Genomic DNA, 16453 nt, shown 5'->3' with positions numbered 1-16453 from the left:
ACATGTTGTATTTTAAGTAAATACTTCTGAAGTGAAATAAAGAAAAACTATTTTATAATTCTGTCTGTTTTTCTATAAACATTTGTAATTGATATTTAAAATGTAATTAACATGAAAACTAAGAAGAAATCACTATTTTTGTCCATTGAGCTCAAGATAATAAGTAGAATTTTTGGGAAAAGCAGTTGGTATAACCAAAAAAACAAAGTTTAATCAACTTGCCTTTTAGGTGTAATAACTTAATGTTTTAAGTTATGCTAACTCAAGTTTTCATTATACATTACTTAACTTTTTTAAGGCAACCGGTTTCCTCAAATGTTTTAAGTAGATTTAACTTATCCGGGCTTACAGTGTATTTGTAACCTTACCATTTATGCCAAACCATAAACCCTATGTTTTCATTGCAAAACTATTTAATTACCTCCAACACTCTCTGCAGAACATACAAACCCCGCGGAGGCAGAATTTCAATAAAGAGAAACAGCAAAGACCAATGCCCAAAAAATGCCTACCTAATCTGAAAAAGCATTACTTTGACTTTACTGTAACAAACTAATTCTGGTCTAATCTCTTTGCAAAACTGCCAGAGGTTTCTGGCTTCAACGCCGTTGATGCACCATCTTCTCTCTTAGTCTATACAACAAGTCTTTAACTAAAGGCAAGGTCCTGCACTCATGAAGGAAATCAATTCTTTTTTGCAAAATAGAGAAATCAGTACAAAAAGTTCAGCACAAAAAAAAAAAAAAACTGGGTTTTTTTCCACCCATCCGCTCCCAACCAAAAGGTGGCACTTACCTGGTCTATTGAATCTTCACCGCTTAAAGATTCCCTTATTTTAAACACCCCATGCAGCATCCATCTTAAAGGTTCTTCAGATTGTCAAATTTAATTAATTTGTTTTTGATAGAAAAAGCTATTTATCACATTTGTTGATGTTTGTATATTAGTAGGTTCTTTTATAATGTGATTTACTGCTTCAGAAATAACAACCTTTAAAGCTATACCACGTATCTCCACTCAGTTCACTCACCAACACAAATTTCCGTCAAATATTTGTGCTATTAACTATAGATATGAAAAGGCATGGCAAGATATTAAAATCTTGCTGATCCAAATCACACAGACCTGGCAACAATGTACACTTGTAGTCCAGCATTAACAAAATATCCTATCAACAACCCTTATGTTTTTCACTTTTCCCTTATTAGTGTGATTGCAGAATGCAAGCACACTATTGTTATTGTTATTTTCGTTTTCAATATATTATTGCCATTCCGCCCGTTTTTTGTCTCCCTTTCTTCGTCCGCAATTTTCGAGATATCGACCCCGTTCCAGTGCCAAATCGTCCGGCCCATACGGGAATGGACTGCTTGTATACAGCTTTTGGATCGAACCAACACTGTGGGCACAGTGCCCGTTTTAAGGTGCCCGTTTTGCCCCATTGACTCCCATTCATTTTGAAAAAAATTTCGAGCTATCAACGCCGTTCCAACCCTTGATCGACCGGGTCATTAATTAGCGCCCAAATCCAAAAAATCATCCGGATACGCCCATCCGTGTGGCATTTATGCCCGTTTTTGCCCGAATTTTTGGACAAAAATCTTGACACCTTTGGCTTTCCACAGAACGTCAACGTGATGACGTAGGCGGCATCTTCAGGCCGTTCTGAGAATAAAAAATGGCGGCCGCCAAAAAAGCTGACTTATTTTGGTCTGTAACTAAAGTATTAGTGATTTTTAAGATGAAAACGCTGCACAGAATGAAATTATACTGCAGTTACACTTAGCAGGGAGCGTCATATCATTCGCGTTGCAACAGAAAAAAAGATATTTATATCCGTTAGCTTCAAGGCTAACGGATGCATTAAAATCAATGGGAATTGCTAAATGCTAAAAGAGGGACCGAAGTCTGAGTGCACTATGCCTGAAAGCTGTAAATGAGACACAGCCGATCATAGATTGCGCAATACCATGGCCCCTGCAGTGATAATCACATGTAAATGAATGAGTACTGATTTGTAAGCAGTACAAACGTGCAGAAATGCATTTTTTTACAGGTTTGGCTTTTCAAACACACCCTTGTGCTCACACCACAGCTTGTGCACAGATACAGTGGCCTGTCTGAGAGAAAGTATTCACACCCCACGCACCGCACCACTTCTAAACGCATGCGCGCCCCCGACCTGCGCACGCCCGCCGACCGGCACACGGCAATCACACTCGCATTTTCTCCGGAAATGCACATCTCTAGTTATTTGTCTTCTCTCATTTTAGATTGAATTTGTATCTTGTGCATATGTTTCTTATTGATACTTGTAAATGTTTAATAATAGAAAGAAATGAGCATTATGATTGGCCACAACGCATTGCTGAAAAGGTTCTATGTACACAATGATTAGATTTAACAGGGCTGCCGGTAATTTCGGTGTGTACGCTCTACAAACCCCACTTCTGAAACAGTGGAGACATTTTTATTATTTTTCACATTGTTGAACTTGAACTTACATACAAACAAACAATGACCACTACACATTATTTACATATTACATCTCCAAAGCCTCCCACACTGTATTCAATGTTCGATTTACACCCATTTATACAGCCGTAAATAAAAACTAGAAGAAAGTACATTTACATATACAAACCGCTAACTTAAATTGTTATAACACAAACTTCTCCAGTGTCCCAGTATAATAATTAGTGATGAAGGGATAAAACTTAGCCACTCTATTATTTTCGATCACCAGTATAGTCCAAAAAGACAGTCCAGATATTATACCATTGTTTGAGGTTATCTTTAGCCCAGTATGTTAAATATTCCATTGGCAAAAAATCCAAAATTACTATGCCAGTCAGAGAGTGTTGGTGGTCTGTCCAAGATCCACTTCAACAAAATAACTTTCCGTGCAGCATAAGTCAGTGATAACAAGAGCTTCTGTTTATTTATCCCTTTAATGTCCGGGTTTGGGACACCCATAATAAAACAAAGTGGATCCATTGTCAATTTATTCCCAAAAATTAATTTTAGTTTTAATAAGACTTTTTCCCAAAAGTCCTGAATGTATCTACAAGCCCAGATACAATGTACAAAGTCAGCTCCTTTCATACCACACAGTGGAGACATTTAATACAATATTTTGTAAAATGCAATAAATAGAAGAATGTGTGATGTTAATTAATTTGAACCTTTATTTAAAAAAAATAAGCAATGACTTCCCACTTGACCCACTTGAGTATATTTTGTAAATAATATTTCAAATTTCAATAAGCAGACGACTTAGTAACCACCGAGAGCATCATGATTTGGTTTAAACAAAAGATACACAAGGCTACCACGGACAGTAGTAACCTCTTTGGTAGAGCTGTGGTTTACCAACTGGAAAGTTGTGGCAGCAAACAAATTGGCCACTAGTCTGCCAGGTGGGAAAAGGCCAGACTACAAAAATGGGGTCTTCAACGCTGCATAAGGACTCTGGTTAGTAGCCTGAGGTTCCTGGACAGAAGTGGAGGAACAAGTGTAAAATAAATGTGACTTTGTTTGACTTAGAAATATAGGGCCCTTTCCAATAAGAGGGCATCTGACAACAAAGGTGCATAATTCAGGATGCCGCTGATGTTGTGTTTAATGAGTAACACACTGTGGTGAAAAGGTGTATTCACACAGACATGCAACCCACATATGTTTGGTTTTTTTTGTTTTTCTTTTAAGAAAAGCGACACCTTTCACAGCAGTCATTAAACAACAGTACCATTTTAGCTGCTTTAGACTTGTTAGACTGCTTTAAATATCTTTAGACATTTTGACTACCCGGTTGATAACTGAATTGCCGTAGGATTACTAGGACCAGCTCACAGTGTAAATTAACCAGTAAACGTGAGGCACTTGATAAAAAAAGAAATTTAAAACTTATTCTGCAGACGCTTATTGCAACCGCTTGCTTCTGGCAAGATACGTTTTGTGTTTAGTCATTTTGTCTTCATCTTATATTAAAGTTAGTTGGAAGATCTGAAACATTTCAAAGTAACAATTGAGCAAAAATAAGATTTGGAAAGGGGCTATTTTTTACTGCACTATATGGGCACGAAGCCTCTTCATATTACGTGGACTGTTACTGTTAGTACTGTTAGGACTGTTAAAAATATCAATATCAAAAAGATTTCTTGGCTATGCATCCATTTTATAATTTACATATGTAAAATATAAGAAAGACCTGATTTAACATTATTTATTTAATATTACTACTGATTTAATATTTAAATTGTCACCAAAAAAAGACATCACTATGGTATCAGCAGTGGGAAAGAAATGATTCGAAAAGAATTAAATTACAGAATAAATGTGAAGATTGAATTGTTAGCCTGAGTAAATAGTTTTAAAAGGACACAGTCATGCTAATTTGAGGTGATTGTTAGATTTAGCTGTGAACAGTCCAAAACATTTTTACCTGGGCAAAAGAGACACATAATGGGATAACTAAACAGTAAAAACAGACAAGAGTAAATATGCAGATTTCATTTCATTTGACCAATTAAGGATTGATTTCCCTTGTTCTAATTTTAACACAAATGCAAAATCTGTTAGCATAAGAAATGGAAGCAGATTACTAACGTGTATACACTGTGCTCTGACTGGGCTAAGGCTACATTATTAAATGAGACAGGGAGATAAGACACTCAGTGTAAAAAAACCCTAAGCAGATTATTAATTTTTACCCTACTGCATGATTTTGGGATTGTTAAGAATCATTTTCCTGACATAGCAAATTATACACACTAAGACACAGGTCATAAAGATGTTGCACTATGTGGACAGGTAGTAAAATTCCCTTTTCAGATTTAAGTCCATATCTACTAAACAATGATATATGCAAGATTATTACTACTGCGGATTCCTGAGAACATCCACAAAAAACTACTAATTAGACAATATAGCTCAGACCACTCAGCACTAGTTTCTCTCAGATTAAATAAATGAGAAACAAATTTGAAAGTATGTATAAAAAATTGATAGCATTACAATGAATTGCCACTTTTACAACAATGTAAATTATAATGTAGTTTGATGCTTATATTTTAAATTATTAGTTTTTAAACAAGGATGTAATCACAATATACATGGAGGTGTTCAGATATGTTCAAATCCCCCCTAATATTATAATGTAAAAACTGTAAATAAACATATACCACTCAGTAGTTTTGCGTAATGCTAGGATCCATTAGTGTTCCCATTAGTTGCTCATATGGTAGGAACACCCACTCCTAGCCCAGATCTGGTTCCCCAAATGTTCAATTTATAGCTACAGCCTTGTTGTTAATAGAGGAAAGTTCATATGGTACTGATGAAATTGTTTACATTTATATCTGCTGTATGTACACTACCGCTCAAAAGTTTGGGATCACTTGCAAATTTCCCTCTTTTCCAAAGAAAAACACATTTTCATGCAATTCACAAACAATTTTGTCCATTACACGATTAACTTAAATGTATCAGATGATCTTTAAACAATGAAAATGTTTGCATTGTATAGAGGCCTATTTTGCATATAGTTTTATTATCAGCAATTCAGTCCTCAGCCTCAATCTCCTGGTATGGCTGCCAATCCAAGTTAAGAATTAGGGACGCACTGATCCGATATCAAGATCGGATATCGGTCCCGATATTACCAAAATGAGACAGATCGGGTATCGGATAATTAGGCCGATCCAATGGGGCCGATACGCTGCCTCAGTAGAGAGGATTCTAATAAGTCAATATTATTCGAACGCGCTACTTAGACAGCGCTTCCATCGGGTTTCGCGTTTAGCATCTTGCCATTAAAACCAATGAATTGAGGTAGCACAGCACGCTAACGTCAATATAACACCTCCCTTCATGTACCGATAACGGTTACATTTCCTGACAAGCTCGAACTTGCAAATAAAAACACTCGGTACAAGTTTATACAGGTTAAAAATCAGTAATATTTTATTTACGTTTGATAATAACTCCATTCGTTTCTCCGCCCCGTCAGCCATGTTTATTTTTCTGTGAGAGAAGAGCGCCCGACCCGCAATGAATGCTGGGATTGCCTTGATCACCAAGGCAGCGTCGGACGCTCACTCGTTCTTGAGCCAAAATAACATTGAAATATTAAGATGCCTCAGAAGTGAGGAATTTAAGGCATCTAGGATTTGTAACAGTCTCCTTATCGGGAGCGCGCACAGGATGACGTAAAATGCTGTATATGTAGAGAGATCGCTAGCTTCTCCAACTAGGGCTGCAACGATTAGTCGACATAATCGACAACGTCGACTATAAAAATTTGTCGATGTGGAATTTTATTGTCGACGCTTCGTTATTATTGCAATGCACTAAAGGAACTGCAGGGGGCGCAGTGTCGCTTCCATTGCCTGCCGTGAGTGAAGTCGGTGCAAACAAAAAAGAACACCATTGATGATGGCGCAGCGTGGAGTTTGTGAAGATGGAAAAGCAAATACAGCGAGACCGAGACATTCTAAGGTATGGGAGCATTTCAGCCTAAATAAACAGAAGAAACGAGCTGAATGCAGACACTGCAAAACAGAATTGTCATTCCACGGCAGCACTACAGTGATGCACGAGCACCTCAAACGCAAGCACCCTGCAGCCATGATTGCCAGCGCTACTCCAGACAGGTACGTAAAAACACCGCTTCATGCTTTAGCCAACGTGGTTAATGTTTGTTAGCTAGCTAGTTTACCTATCGTAAAACTTGCTAAGAGTTCGCTATTTTTCAGGTTTGTTAGCTAACTAATGCATTAAGTGCAATAGTTAATCAGTGATTTATAGGAGTAACGTTAAAAAACTTTATATACGTTTTTATAACGTTATAGCCTAACGTTACCCTGTCTCGTCTTATATATTTTTTGCTCACGTTGATGAGAGCATTCATTCTCAATAATAAGCATTCTCCACTTAATGGTATAGCTAGTAGTTAGCTGGCATTAATTCACATTCATATTAATCCTGTTATGGTTTAGTTGACATAGCCAGTACATTATTTATAATAAACTATGATACATAACCTTCAGTTTGACATCATTTATATAGCTTTTTGTTTTCTCTTTCTATTAATAGCACTAAGCAAAGGCGTGTGGATGACTTTGTCCAGAAAAGAGGCTCATGCACCCCTCAAATGGCTGAGATCTTGACAGACAGCATACTCAACATGTTTATCAATGACATGAGACCAATATCCATAGTTGGAGATGAAGGCTTTAAGAAGATGATAAACACATTCCACCCAGGTTACACCTTACCTTCCAGAACTCATTTTACCAAGCTCATGGAGGCAAAATATGAACATACTGTGGGTAAGTTTAAAGAATTTCTTAAGTCAACCAAGAACAAGATTTCCCTGACAGCTGATGCCTGGACCAGTGTTGCCACAGAGGCATATCTCGGCATCACTTGTCACTTCATAAGTGATGAGTGGGAGCTCACTAGCTTCTGCCTCACAACATTGCCATTAGAAGAACGACACACTGGACCCAACATTGCTGCATGGATTGAGCAGACTGTGGAACTGTTTGAGATTCATCCAAACAAGATTATGGCTGTCGTCCATGACAATGGCTCCAATATTGTGCTGGCAGCAAACATCTTGCAGGAAAAACATGGGTGGATGTCTGTCCGCTGCGCAGGCCACACTTTACAGTTGGTGGTCAATAATGCACTGAAACACCCTCAGATCAGTAAAGCACTGGGAGCAGCAAGGTGTCTCGTGGAGCACTTCAAACGAAGTGAACTGGCTTCAAGCAAGCTGAAAACCAAGCAAAAACAGATGGGGACCCCAGAACACAAACTTGTCCAGGACATTTCTACCAGGTGGAACAGCACCTATTATATGATGACTCGCCTGCTGGAACAGAGATGGCCACTCACTGCAACTCTGTCTGACCCAGCTGTAACACAAAGAGGGAAACAATACCTAGACCTCAAAGCTGATCAGTGGACACTGATAGAAGAACTGGTAAAAGCTCTTCAGGCCTTTGAATGTGCCACTGTCTACCCGAGTGGTAAAAACTATGTGACAGTCTCTTCCCTGCCTCCTTTGGTCAGAGGCCTTTTGAAGTCCACGCACACTGCCTATGATACAGCTCCAGTGCGGGCCTTCCAGACAGCTGCTTCAGATGAGATCAGTGCACGTTGGTCAAAATTGGTCACTATCACAGATGATGACCCAAGTAAACTGATCATAGCAGCTGCGCTAGATCCACCTTTTCGAAAAATGAAATTCCTGGCACCAGAGGAGAGGTTTAATTTTCAAAATCAAGTTCAAACTCTGGCCTTACAGTGCATGGATGGGAGTAGTACTGTAAAGGACCTGATCACCAATGGGAAGGAAAAAGCCACAGCACCACCAGACAGGCATGCTGCAGCCTCAGCTGCGAGAACTCCAAGTAGGTCTGTTTCAGCTCTCGAGTCCCTGCTAGGATGTGACTCAACAGACAGCGACAGTGAAACCAATGAGCAGGATGCGCAAAAGCAACTGATAACTAATGAAGTAAGTTTTATTTATTTATATAGGAACAGTGCTTATTAATAAACATTTAAAATCACATGTAACATGCCAGATTTAGCCACCAGGTTAATTTTCATATGTTGTCTTATGGCAGCTGCTAGCGTACTTTGGAGAGCAGCCCATCTCAAACTCAGAAAATCCCCTGTCTTGGTGGAAGTTGAATCATACAAAGTATCCAACTCTTGCATCATTGGCCAAATCATTCTTGTGTATTCCTGCTACTTCTACTTCCTCTGAGCGCCTCTTCTCAGCAGCGGGGAACATCTCCAACACACCCTTTATGTTGAATTGCACTAGATGTTTGCTTGTTTACAGTGTTTGATTACTGATTGTATTGTACCAAGGTATTCGTTTATTCTCAGGTTCTTCTTCCGCTGCTAGATTTTATTTTGAATTACTGTTTACACTACATATTTGAAAAATAAGATTGATTACTGTTTGTGTAACTACTTCAGTTTCAGCTGATACATTTAATTTATTTTAAAATATTTTAAGAAGAAATATTTAAGAAAATATTTTAACTTTTTTATTTTGAATTTGAATGCTGTGCCAAGGTCCTGCACAATTGTTTATTATTTTATTGACAAATAAATAGCAGTTCAGTACATTTATATCTGGGTTAATTATATTTTGTTTTGCAAACTTAGTAATGTTTAAGTCAATCCTGATGCCTTAAGTCTTTCCCACATGATAAAGTATACGGTTTATTAATTCAACAATGGTATCGGATCGGTATCGGGTATCGACCGATATGCAAAGTATATGTATCGTATCGGTATCAGAACTGAAAAAGTTGGATCGGTGCATCCCTATTAAGAATATTATTAGGCTAATTGATTGTTAGGAAACCCTTTTTTAATTTTCTTGCACAGCTATAAAACGTTATACTAATAAGGGAGCATAAAAGGAAGCACGACATTCTAGGTTAGTTTAGTATCTGAAGCATCAGCAGTTGGCCTGCTTAGAGGCTTAAAATGACCAGAAAGAAACAACTTTCTTTAGAGACCAGTCAGTCTATCGTGTTAAGAAAGGAAGGCTACTCAATGCGAGATATTGCAAAGAAACTGAAAATATCTTACCATGCTGTTAACTACTCCCTTCAGAGAGTAGCACAAACTGGCTCTAACAAGGACAGAAAAAAGAGTGGAAGGACCCGATCCACAATTGTGCAAGAAGATATATATCTTAGACTGTGCAGTTTGAGACAAAAACGCCTCACAGGTGGTCAACTGACAGCTGCACTAAATGGAACCTGTCAAACACCAGTGTCAGTATCAACAGTGAAGAAGCGACTTCAGGATGCTGGACTTCATGGCAGAATTGCCAAGAAAAAGCTATACCTCACACAAGCCAATAAAAAGAAAAGACTGCGATGGGCCAAAGAGAAAAGACATTGGACACTGGAAGATTGAAAGAAGGTGGTGTGGACAGATGAGTCCAAGTTTGAGGTCTTTGGATCAAACAGAAGAACATTTGTGAGGTGCAGAAACAATGAAAAGATGCAAGACCAATGCTATCTGTCAAGCATGGTGGAGGCAGCATGATGGTCTGGGGATGCTTTGGAGGTGGTAAAATAGGAGATTTATATTGAGTGGAAGGGACCTTAAAGAAGGAAGGCTACCACAAGATTTTGCAACGCCATGCCATACCCTGTGGACAGTGCTTGATTGGGGCCAATTTCATCCTACAACAGGATAATGACCCCAAACACACCTCCAAAATGTGCCAGCAATATTTAAGAAATAAGGAGTCGGCCAGAATTCTGACTGTAATGGCGTGGCCAGCACAGTCTCCGGATCTGAACCCTATTGAGCTGTTGTGGGAGCAGCTGGACTGTATGGTACGGAGGAAGACTGCATCAAGCCAATCCATGTTATGGAAGATGCTCCAGGAAGCATGGGGTGAAATCACATCAGATTACCTCGAAAAATTGACAGCTAGAATGCCTAGGGTCTGCCAGGCTGTAATTGCTGCAAAAGGTGGCTTTTTTGATGAAGGCAAAATCTGTACACAGTCATCATTTCCATTAAAATCAAAATTTCTTACTCTGACAATGTCTGCATGTCCTGTTTATTTGCTACATTTCCTAATCTCATGTGTGTTTCCATTGAAAACAAGAAAATTTCACAGTGATCCCAAACTTTTGAGCGGTAGTGTATATTTTTAACTTGGAGCGCGTATGTGAAAGTTTGGTTAAGTTGATTAAGTTATGTTAAATTTGGGTAAGAGGATTATTTTTTAAACAAGGTTTTATATGGATCTTGAACCAGGGCAGTGGCTTCTCCAAACTGTCGTAATTATATCAAGTATATGCTTTCAATTTTGTGACATTTATAAAAGAATAGTGATGAGACAAAAAAAATCTAATCATTAGAAGAAGTAATTATTTGAATAGGATCTTTACTATTTCTTCACTGCTTTGGTCCATGTAGCTCTATGTCAGAAATATTCTGCAGTGACTATAACCATCATCCTGCCTTTGTCCTTCAGTTTACTACACTGAGTCAATCATGTGCAATTTGACAGCTTTCACTATGGGTTTCTGAAAATGTCAAACAAATCAAAAGGGACCAAATGCAATAAAAAATAAGCATGAGTAACAATCATTCAAAGTTTTATTGGTGCACTTATTGCCACATGATGCTGGCTGTAGAAATGTTTTATAGTTGACAGAATGGCTGTGTATGTTGTGTTCTGCATTAGATCCTTCACAATCTACAAATGAAACCTTTGCATAAAACCTTTGAAATTCAACCTTTACATGGCATGTACCATGTATGACTTTTTTATGCACCTTTCTACGTACAGTAGAAAAAAACATATTAAAAGGTAAAAATGGCCAAAGGTACAATGATGGCCAAACAGTTTAGGGCAAGACCAAAGTCACAGTAAGACACAGATGTCAATGACCAAAACATGGTCTAGAACAGACGTGGGCATTCAATTTTTTCAAGGGGCCACATGAGAACTGGGACTGTTGTGAAGGGCTGGACCAATACGCTGAACTTAATTCTGTTCAATATTAATTGTATCTGTCTTTAAAAAAGCAGTAAACTGTACAGTTCTGATAATGTTACTGTTAAGAGTAGATGTTAATCAGAAAATGAAAATAAGCAAGCAAGCAAGGTAAAAAACATCTACATATCACTATTTAATCAACTTTAATAAAAACATGTGTGGAGGTTTTTAAATTAACTTTACACAAAGTCCTATTGCTATTTAGTTTGGAGTCTGATCACCTAATTTAATGTTTTGCCCTTGTTATTGTTGGATAATCTTTCTGGATATCACAAAGCTGGTCCTGACTGCTCCAGTTCTGGATGTGTAAAACTTGCTGCTTTCGCAGTTTAGCTAGCAAAGCTTCTGAAGTGACCGATCTGCATCGTTCAAGTTCTTGTATTTCTCTGTGTTTTTAGTACCATAATGGCGATTTAAACCCTTGATTAAAATTGTGATCCTTAAACAGCTTTACATCTGACTTCAGTAAATAAATACTTAGAAGTCCATGTCTTGTTAAAACTCTACCATCTGCATTACTCGCACTCACAGTTCAATTCGCCAAAACATTATGGTAAAGCTGGATACACTGGCACATAAAAAAAAGTGGTTTCTTCAAAATAAAAACAATGATGTTGTATTGAATGCGTGATGTGTTATTTACGTCTGATTTTAAATTGCCACAGAGCTCATGCAAAGACAGCCAAAGGGCTGGATGTGGCCCACAGGAACAAACCAAAACCTGTCAGGAGACATCTTTGCTCTCTCAAACATCAACTGACTGCCATCTCCCATCTTCACATGGTAAATAATAATTAGTGAGACCAGAATGAACATTTCTTGCCTCAAATAAACAGTTCCTGATCTGCTAAAATACAGTCATTTGCAGCCTTAATTCTGTGGCTTTCTGGTCACAAATTATTACAACAGCGAACGTTCCCAATAAATAAAACCTTTTTCTACAATTAAGCTGCCGCCCATGTCTACACCACAGTGTCATGGCTCACGTGTAATTCTGTGGAATATTATTTTCTCAGTCTGCACAATCAACAAAATCACCTTATCCGGTTTTATTTATCTCATACCAAGGTTTAGCAATAAGCTACTATCATAAATAAAATTAAAATTCAAAGTTGACGCAAAGCCACGTGTGCACAAGCAGCTCTGTAATCTAACTCCAGTCTTTAAGACATTTGTCCTGAAGGGTCTAGACTAATTTTTATCTAAGATAAATTACATACAATAATTATTTAAAAAATGTACCTCTTCTTAAACACAAAAATTGTCATTTGTCTACCCCACGTTTACACACACCTAATCTAGTATATATTAATAGTAAATTCCTTTATAAAAGCATATGTCCAAAAGTGTTTAAGCTAATAAGCTCTAAACCAAAAATCTAAAAAGTAACTGGGCTTTCACAATTACCAAATTTGCTGAGACTGAGAACTAACAGAATTTTACAAAATATATTACAACACTTTGAAACGGACCATTAAATACAATGTGCATGTGATCATGCTGACAACACATTAATGGACCAAACTGTAATGGTTCAAGATCTATCTCAGGGAGTTTAGTTCATGAATGATTAAACCCTTATTAAATCACATGTATACTTCAGAAATGTAAGCAAAAACATGTTCCCAATGTGCTTGTAGATAATCTAATGTGTCAACATGGCATTTGTACAGTTGTAAAACAGTCTCCATAATACATTTCTACTGCTTGCTGCCTACAAAAGCACTAGAAGTGTGTCAGATTTCAACAAAATCCTAAGCCTTTAAACACTGGACTTAAAATATTACAACAAGAAAAAAATAAATAAATAACAGCTATGAGAACCCAACACACTTCTTATATACACTCGTAATTATAACGTCTGCATGGGTTTATCTTAAATAAATAGAAATAAAGCAACTATAAATACAGGCGTATTGGAGCAAATGAGCATCATTCATAAAAGAATGGCATCAAATACATTCAAACAAATATCACGTTGTTATTTAAAAAAACATTGTCACGTAAACAGACACGATTGGCTGTGTATAAGGGTGGGTGGGCCGAAGGAATTCCTTATTACTGCTGCAATAGTAGCCTCTGCTGGGAATAATGGAGATCAGTGCATGACTTCCTGTATGCAATACTGATCCCTGTGTGATCCCACCTCGAGCAAGTAAAAGAAGCAGCTGGCTACTACACTTGCCAGAGGGGGGGCGTGCTAAGTACTGCCCACTTCAGTCAGGGTAAGGGTGTGCAGCAGTAGAGGAGAGATGCAACTGGGTAACTGGATATGACTAGATTGTGAAAAAAGAGTGAAAGTGGATAAATGCATGAATACATAAGACTTTGAATGTTTACTAAAGTTGAGGACAGTGTTATGCACATGTGGATTTAATCCTGGTGTTTTTGGGGGAGAATTTGTTGAGAAATGGCCTCTGAAGACTAACATGAAGCAAAATCTCAAAGGAATGTTTCACAGGACTGTTTAGCTTGTAAAACAGATAATTTCATATTTTATTCTCATTAAATTTTGTAGACACAATGGTACCTTTTTTTTTTTTTATTACTTGTAGAGCCTCTCCACATAAAAACTGTATTTCAGTAGATTTGCAAGTTTTCCGTTTCAAAGCAACAAATTCTCTAAATGGCTGATTATACATTCCAGTGCAAAACACCATGCCAGTTAACCTTAGCCAAACAGAATAAGCTTCTTTATAACCCATGTGTTCTATATCAGAGTTTGACATAATTATGATAAATGTCCCTTTTGCCTCCTTTGAATTTCCAGCCAATTATTTCCTACACAGACTGTAACTGAGCAGATCGCACCGTACATGTTTCTGATTATGCTTTGATGAGTCATTTTCTCTATTCTTTTGTGTATACTTTAAACAGAGCATCAAAAGTATAAATCAGTTCTGTATCTATATTTGCTTACTATTTATTCTTATTTGCCAGTGACAGTGAACAGGACCTGGGCCATAATGACAAGTGAAAATAGCTAGCATAAATCAATCAAGTGATTAAAGTCAGATCTACCATAGTCCATGTGGCCTATAACCACCATAAGATGAGCTGTAACAAATTGTACAGAACATTTTAAGTATCGAAATACAGTAAGTGCTCAGTAAGTGAGTATATATACATGTATTTTACTGAACTTGGAATTAAATGGTGACTAGCAAAAACTGAGCCGAGCTAAGGTCCAATGTTTGCAGTCGAGTAAAACTAAAAAAAAAAAAAAAAAAGATTCAATTTTAAAGTAGTAGTACACACAGATGAGAAACAAAAATGTAACCACTTAGGTTTTTAATGTTCACTAGATTTCCACTGCATATATTCAAATTTACACACTATTGACAATTTATTACTTCTATACATTTGTCATCTGAATAAAATAAATGTTTGGTTTGGATACAGAAAGATGCAGCCATTGGTTGGGAAGTTTGTGCAACAGGTAGCAATCTTTAAAAAAGTAAAAAAGCTTCCTTACAGATTATTAAATACGTACAGTATTTAATGCTTAAATGAAAATGTAAAAACCAGACAGCACCATAGCTAGGGCTCAACAAAATTCCTTGGCAAAAAAAAGTACTTAATTTTACAGACCTGTTTTTCAAAAATCGCAGATTATGAATTTTTTTTTTTTAAAGTGCCACATCTCACGACAGTCATTAAATAACACGTATAAATAAAATGATGTCCGTGTGTTGACACACCTCCCTTTGCGTCCACAAAATCGGTTGGAAGTTTACCACTCACTTACATATTTTTAGCTACTTTAGACTTTTACATCTTGGACATTTTGTCTAACTGGTTGCTAATGTAACTTTAGAGTTTGCTAAGTTTATAAAGAAAGAAATAAACTCTACATAGACAAACTATCAGGATGTTTTTTTGAGCACAGACTACAGAGAGATGATACGTGTAGAGAAGCACACAGCAAATTGCATATTACATGGGAAACGGCTCATTTCACTGTCCGTGGCGCAATTTTCATGGCCATGTATTAGGTAGGGCCTTATTCATAGCCAAGTGGAAGTTGAGGAGGGAGCAATTTTATTTCACCAAACACAAAACATAAAAAAAAAAAAAAAAACACTTGAATTGAAAGATTTTGCATCCACTAAAGGGATTCTCTTAACCTTAGAGAGTTGAAATCAGTATGCAAAGAGGAATGGGTCAAAACTAAACCACAGTGCTGCTAAAAAGATTATTATTTCGAACTGTAGATGGCTCAAAGCTGTAAATGTCAACTGTTTGCACTGATGTTATTCATTTGTAGTGTTTAAACACTCATCAGTTTCACTTTGTTTATTTTTATAATTAAAAAGTCAACAGTGTGTGTAAATGTTAAGCTGATTAACTACTTAGCATCACAAAAATGGCTAAACAAAATCCCCCCCATCATCCTAAGACATGAATGACTTTAGTCCTGTTTATTTGGCTTTCTGTTCTGCTCTGGCAGAACATGCAGGTCTTTGTATTTAGTTCTTTTCTATGATGTCTCATGTTGCAATACTGACTTGTTTTATTTTTATCAAACTCTTTGTGCTTACATAAGTGGGTTGTTTTTGTTTACAGTTACACCGTCTGTCTGGCCCTGATTTTTGCAGAAGTCCTACACATTAATCCTGCCTTTGCTTTCTGAGTGCTAAAGCCTCAAAAACTTCGCTACAGTTGAACAAAAGATAATTTATTTGGCAGTTTAGTTTAGTTAAAACAGTAACATTTTCAGCCGCTCAGGTGGCACAGCGGTAAAAACACACACTCGCACCAGAGCTGGGATCTCGAATATATCAGATCGAATCTCAGCTCTGCCTACCGGCTAAGGCTGAGCAGCCACATGAACAACGATTGGCCTGTTGTTCAGATATGGGCAGCACTAAGCCGAATGGTGTCTTTCTCCCA

The 16453-nt window shown here is 37.3% G+C and overlaps 1 protein-coding gene across 1 annotated transcript; it reads left to right on the top strand.

The window, feature by feature from the left end:
- The first annotated feature begins 6435 nt into the window (after positions 1 to 6435).
- On the top strand, positions 6436 to 9954 carry LOC134301304 (E3 SUMO-protein ligase ZBED1-like). The gene is made up of 3 exons (XM_062985959.1): positions 6436 to 6653; positions 7096 to 8524; positions 9646 to 9954. The coding sequence occupies exons 1-3, from the start codon at positions 6436 to 6438 to the stop codon at positions 9952 to 9954; spliced, it is 1956 nt and encodes a 651-aa protein (XP_062842029.1).
- Positions 9955 to 16453: the final 6499 nt, after the last annotated feature.

The sequence above is a fragment of the Trichomycterus rosablanca genome, chromosome 2, assembly GCF_030014385.1.
Source record: "Trichomycterus rosablanca isolate fTriRos1 chromosome 2, fTriRos1.hap1, whole genome shotgun sequence".
NCBI classification, from domain to species: domain Eukaryota; kingdom Metazoa; phylum Chordata; class Actinopteri; order Siluriformes; family Trichomycteridae; genus Trichomycterus; species Trichomycterus rosablanca.
Note: the sequence above shows the minus strand (reverse complement) of the source record. Positions and strands in the feature narration are given on the sequence as shown.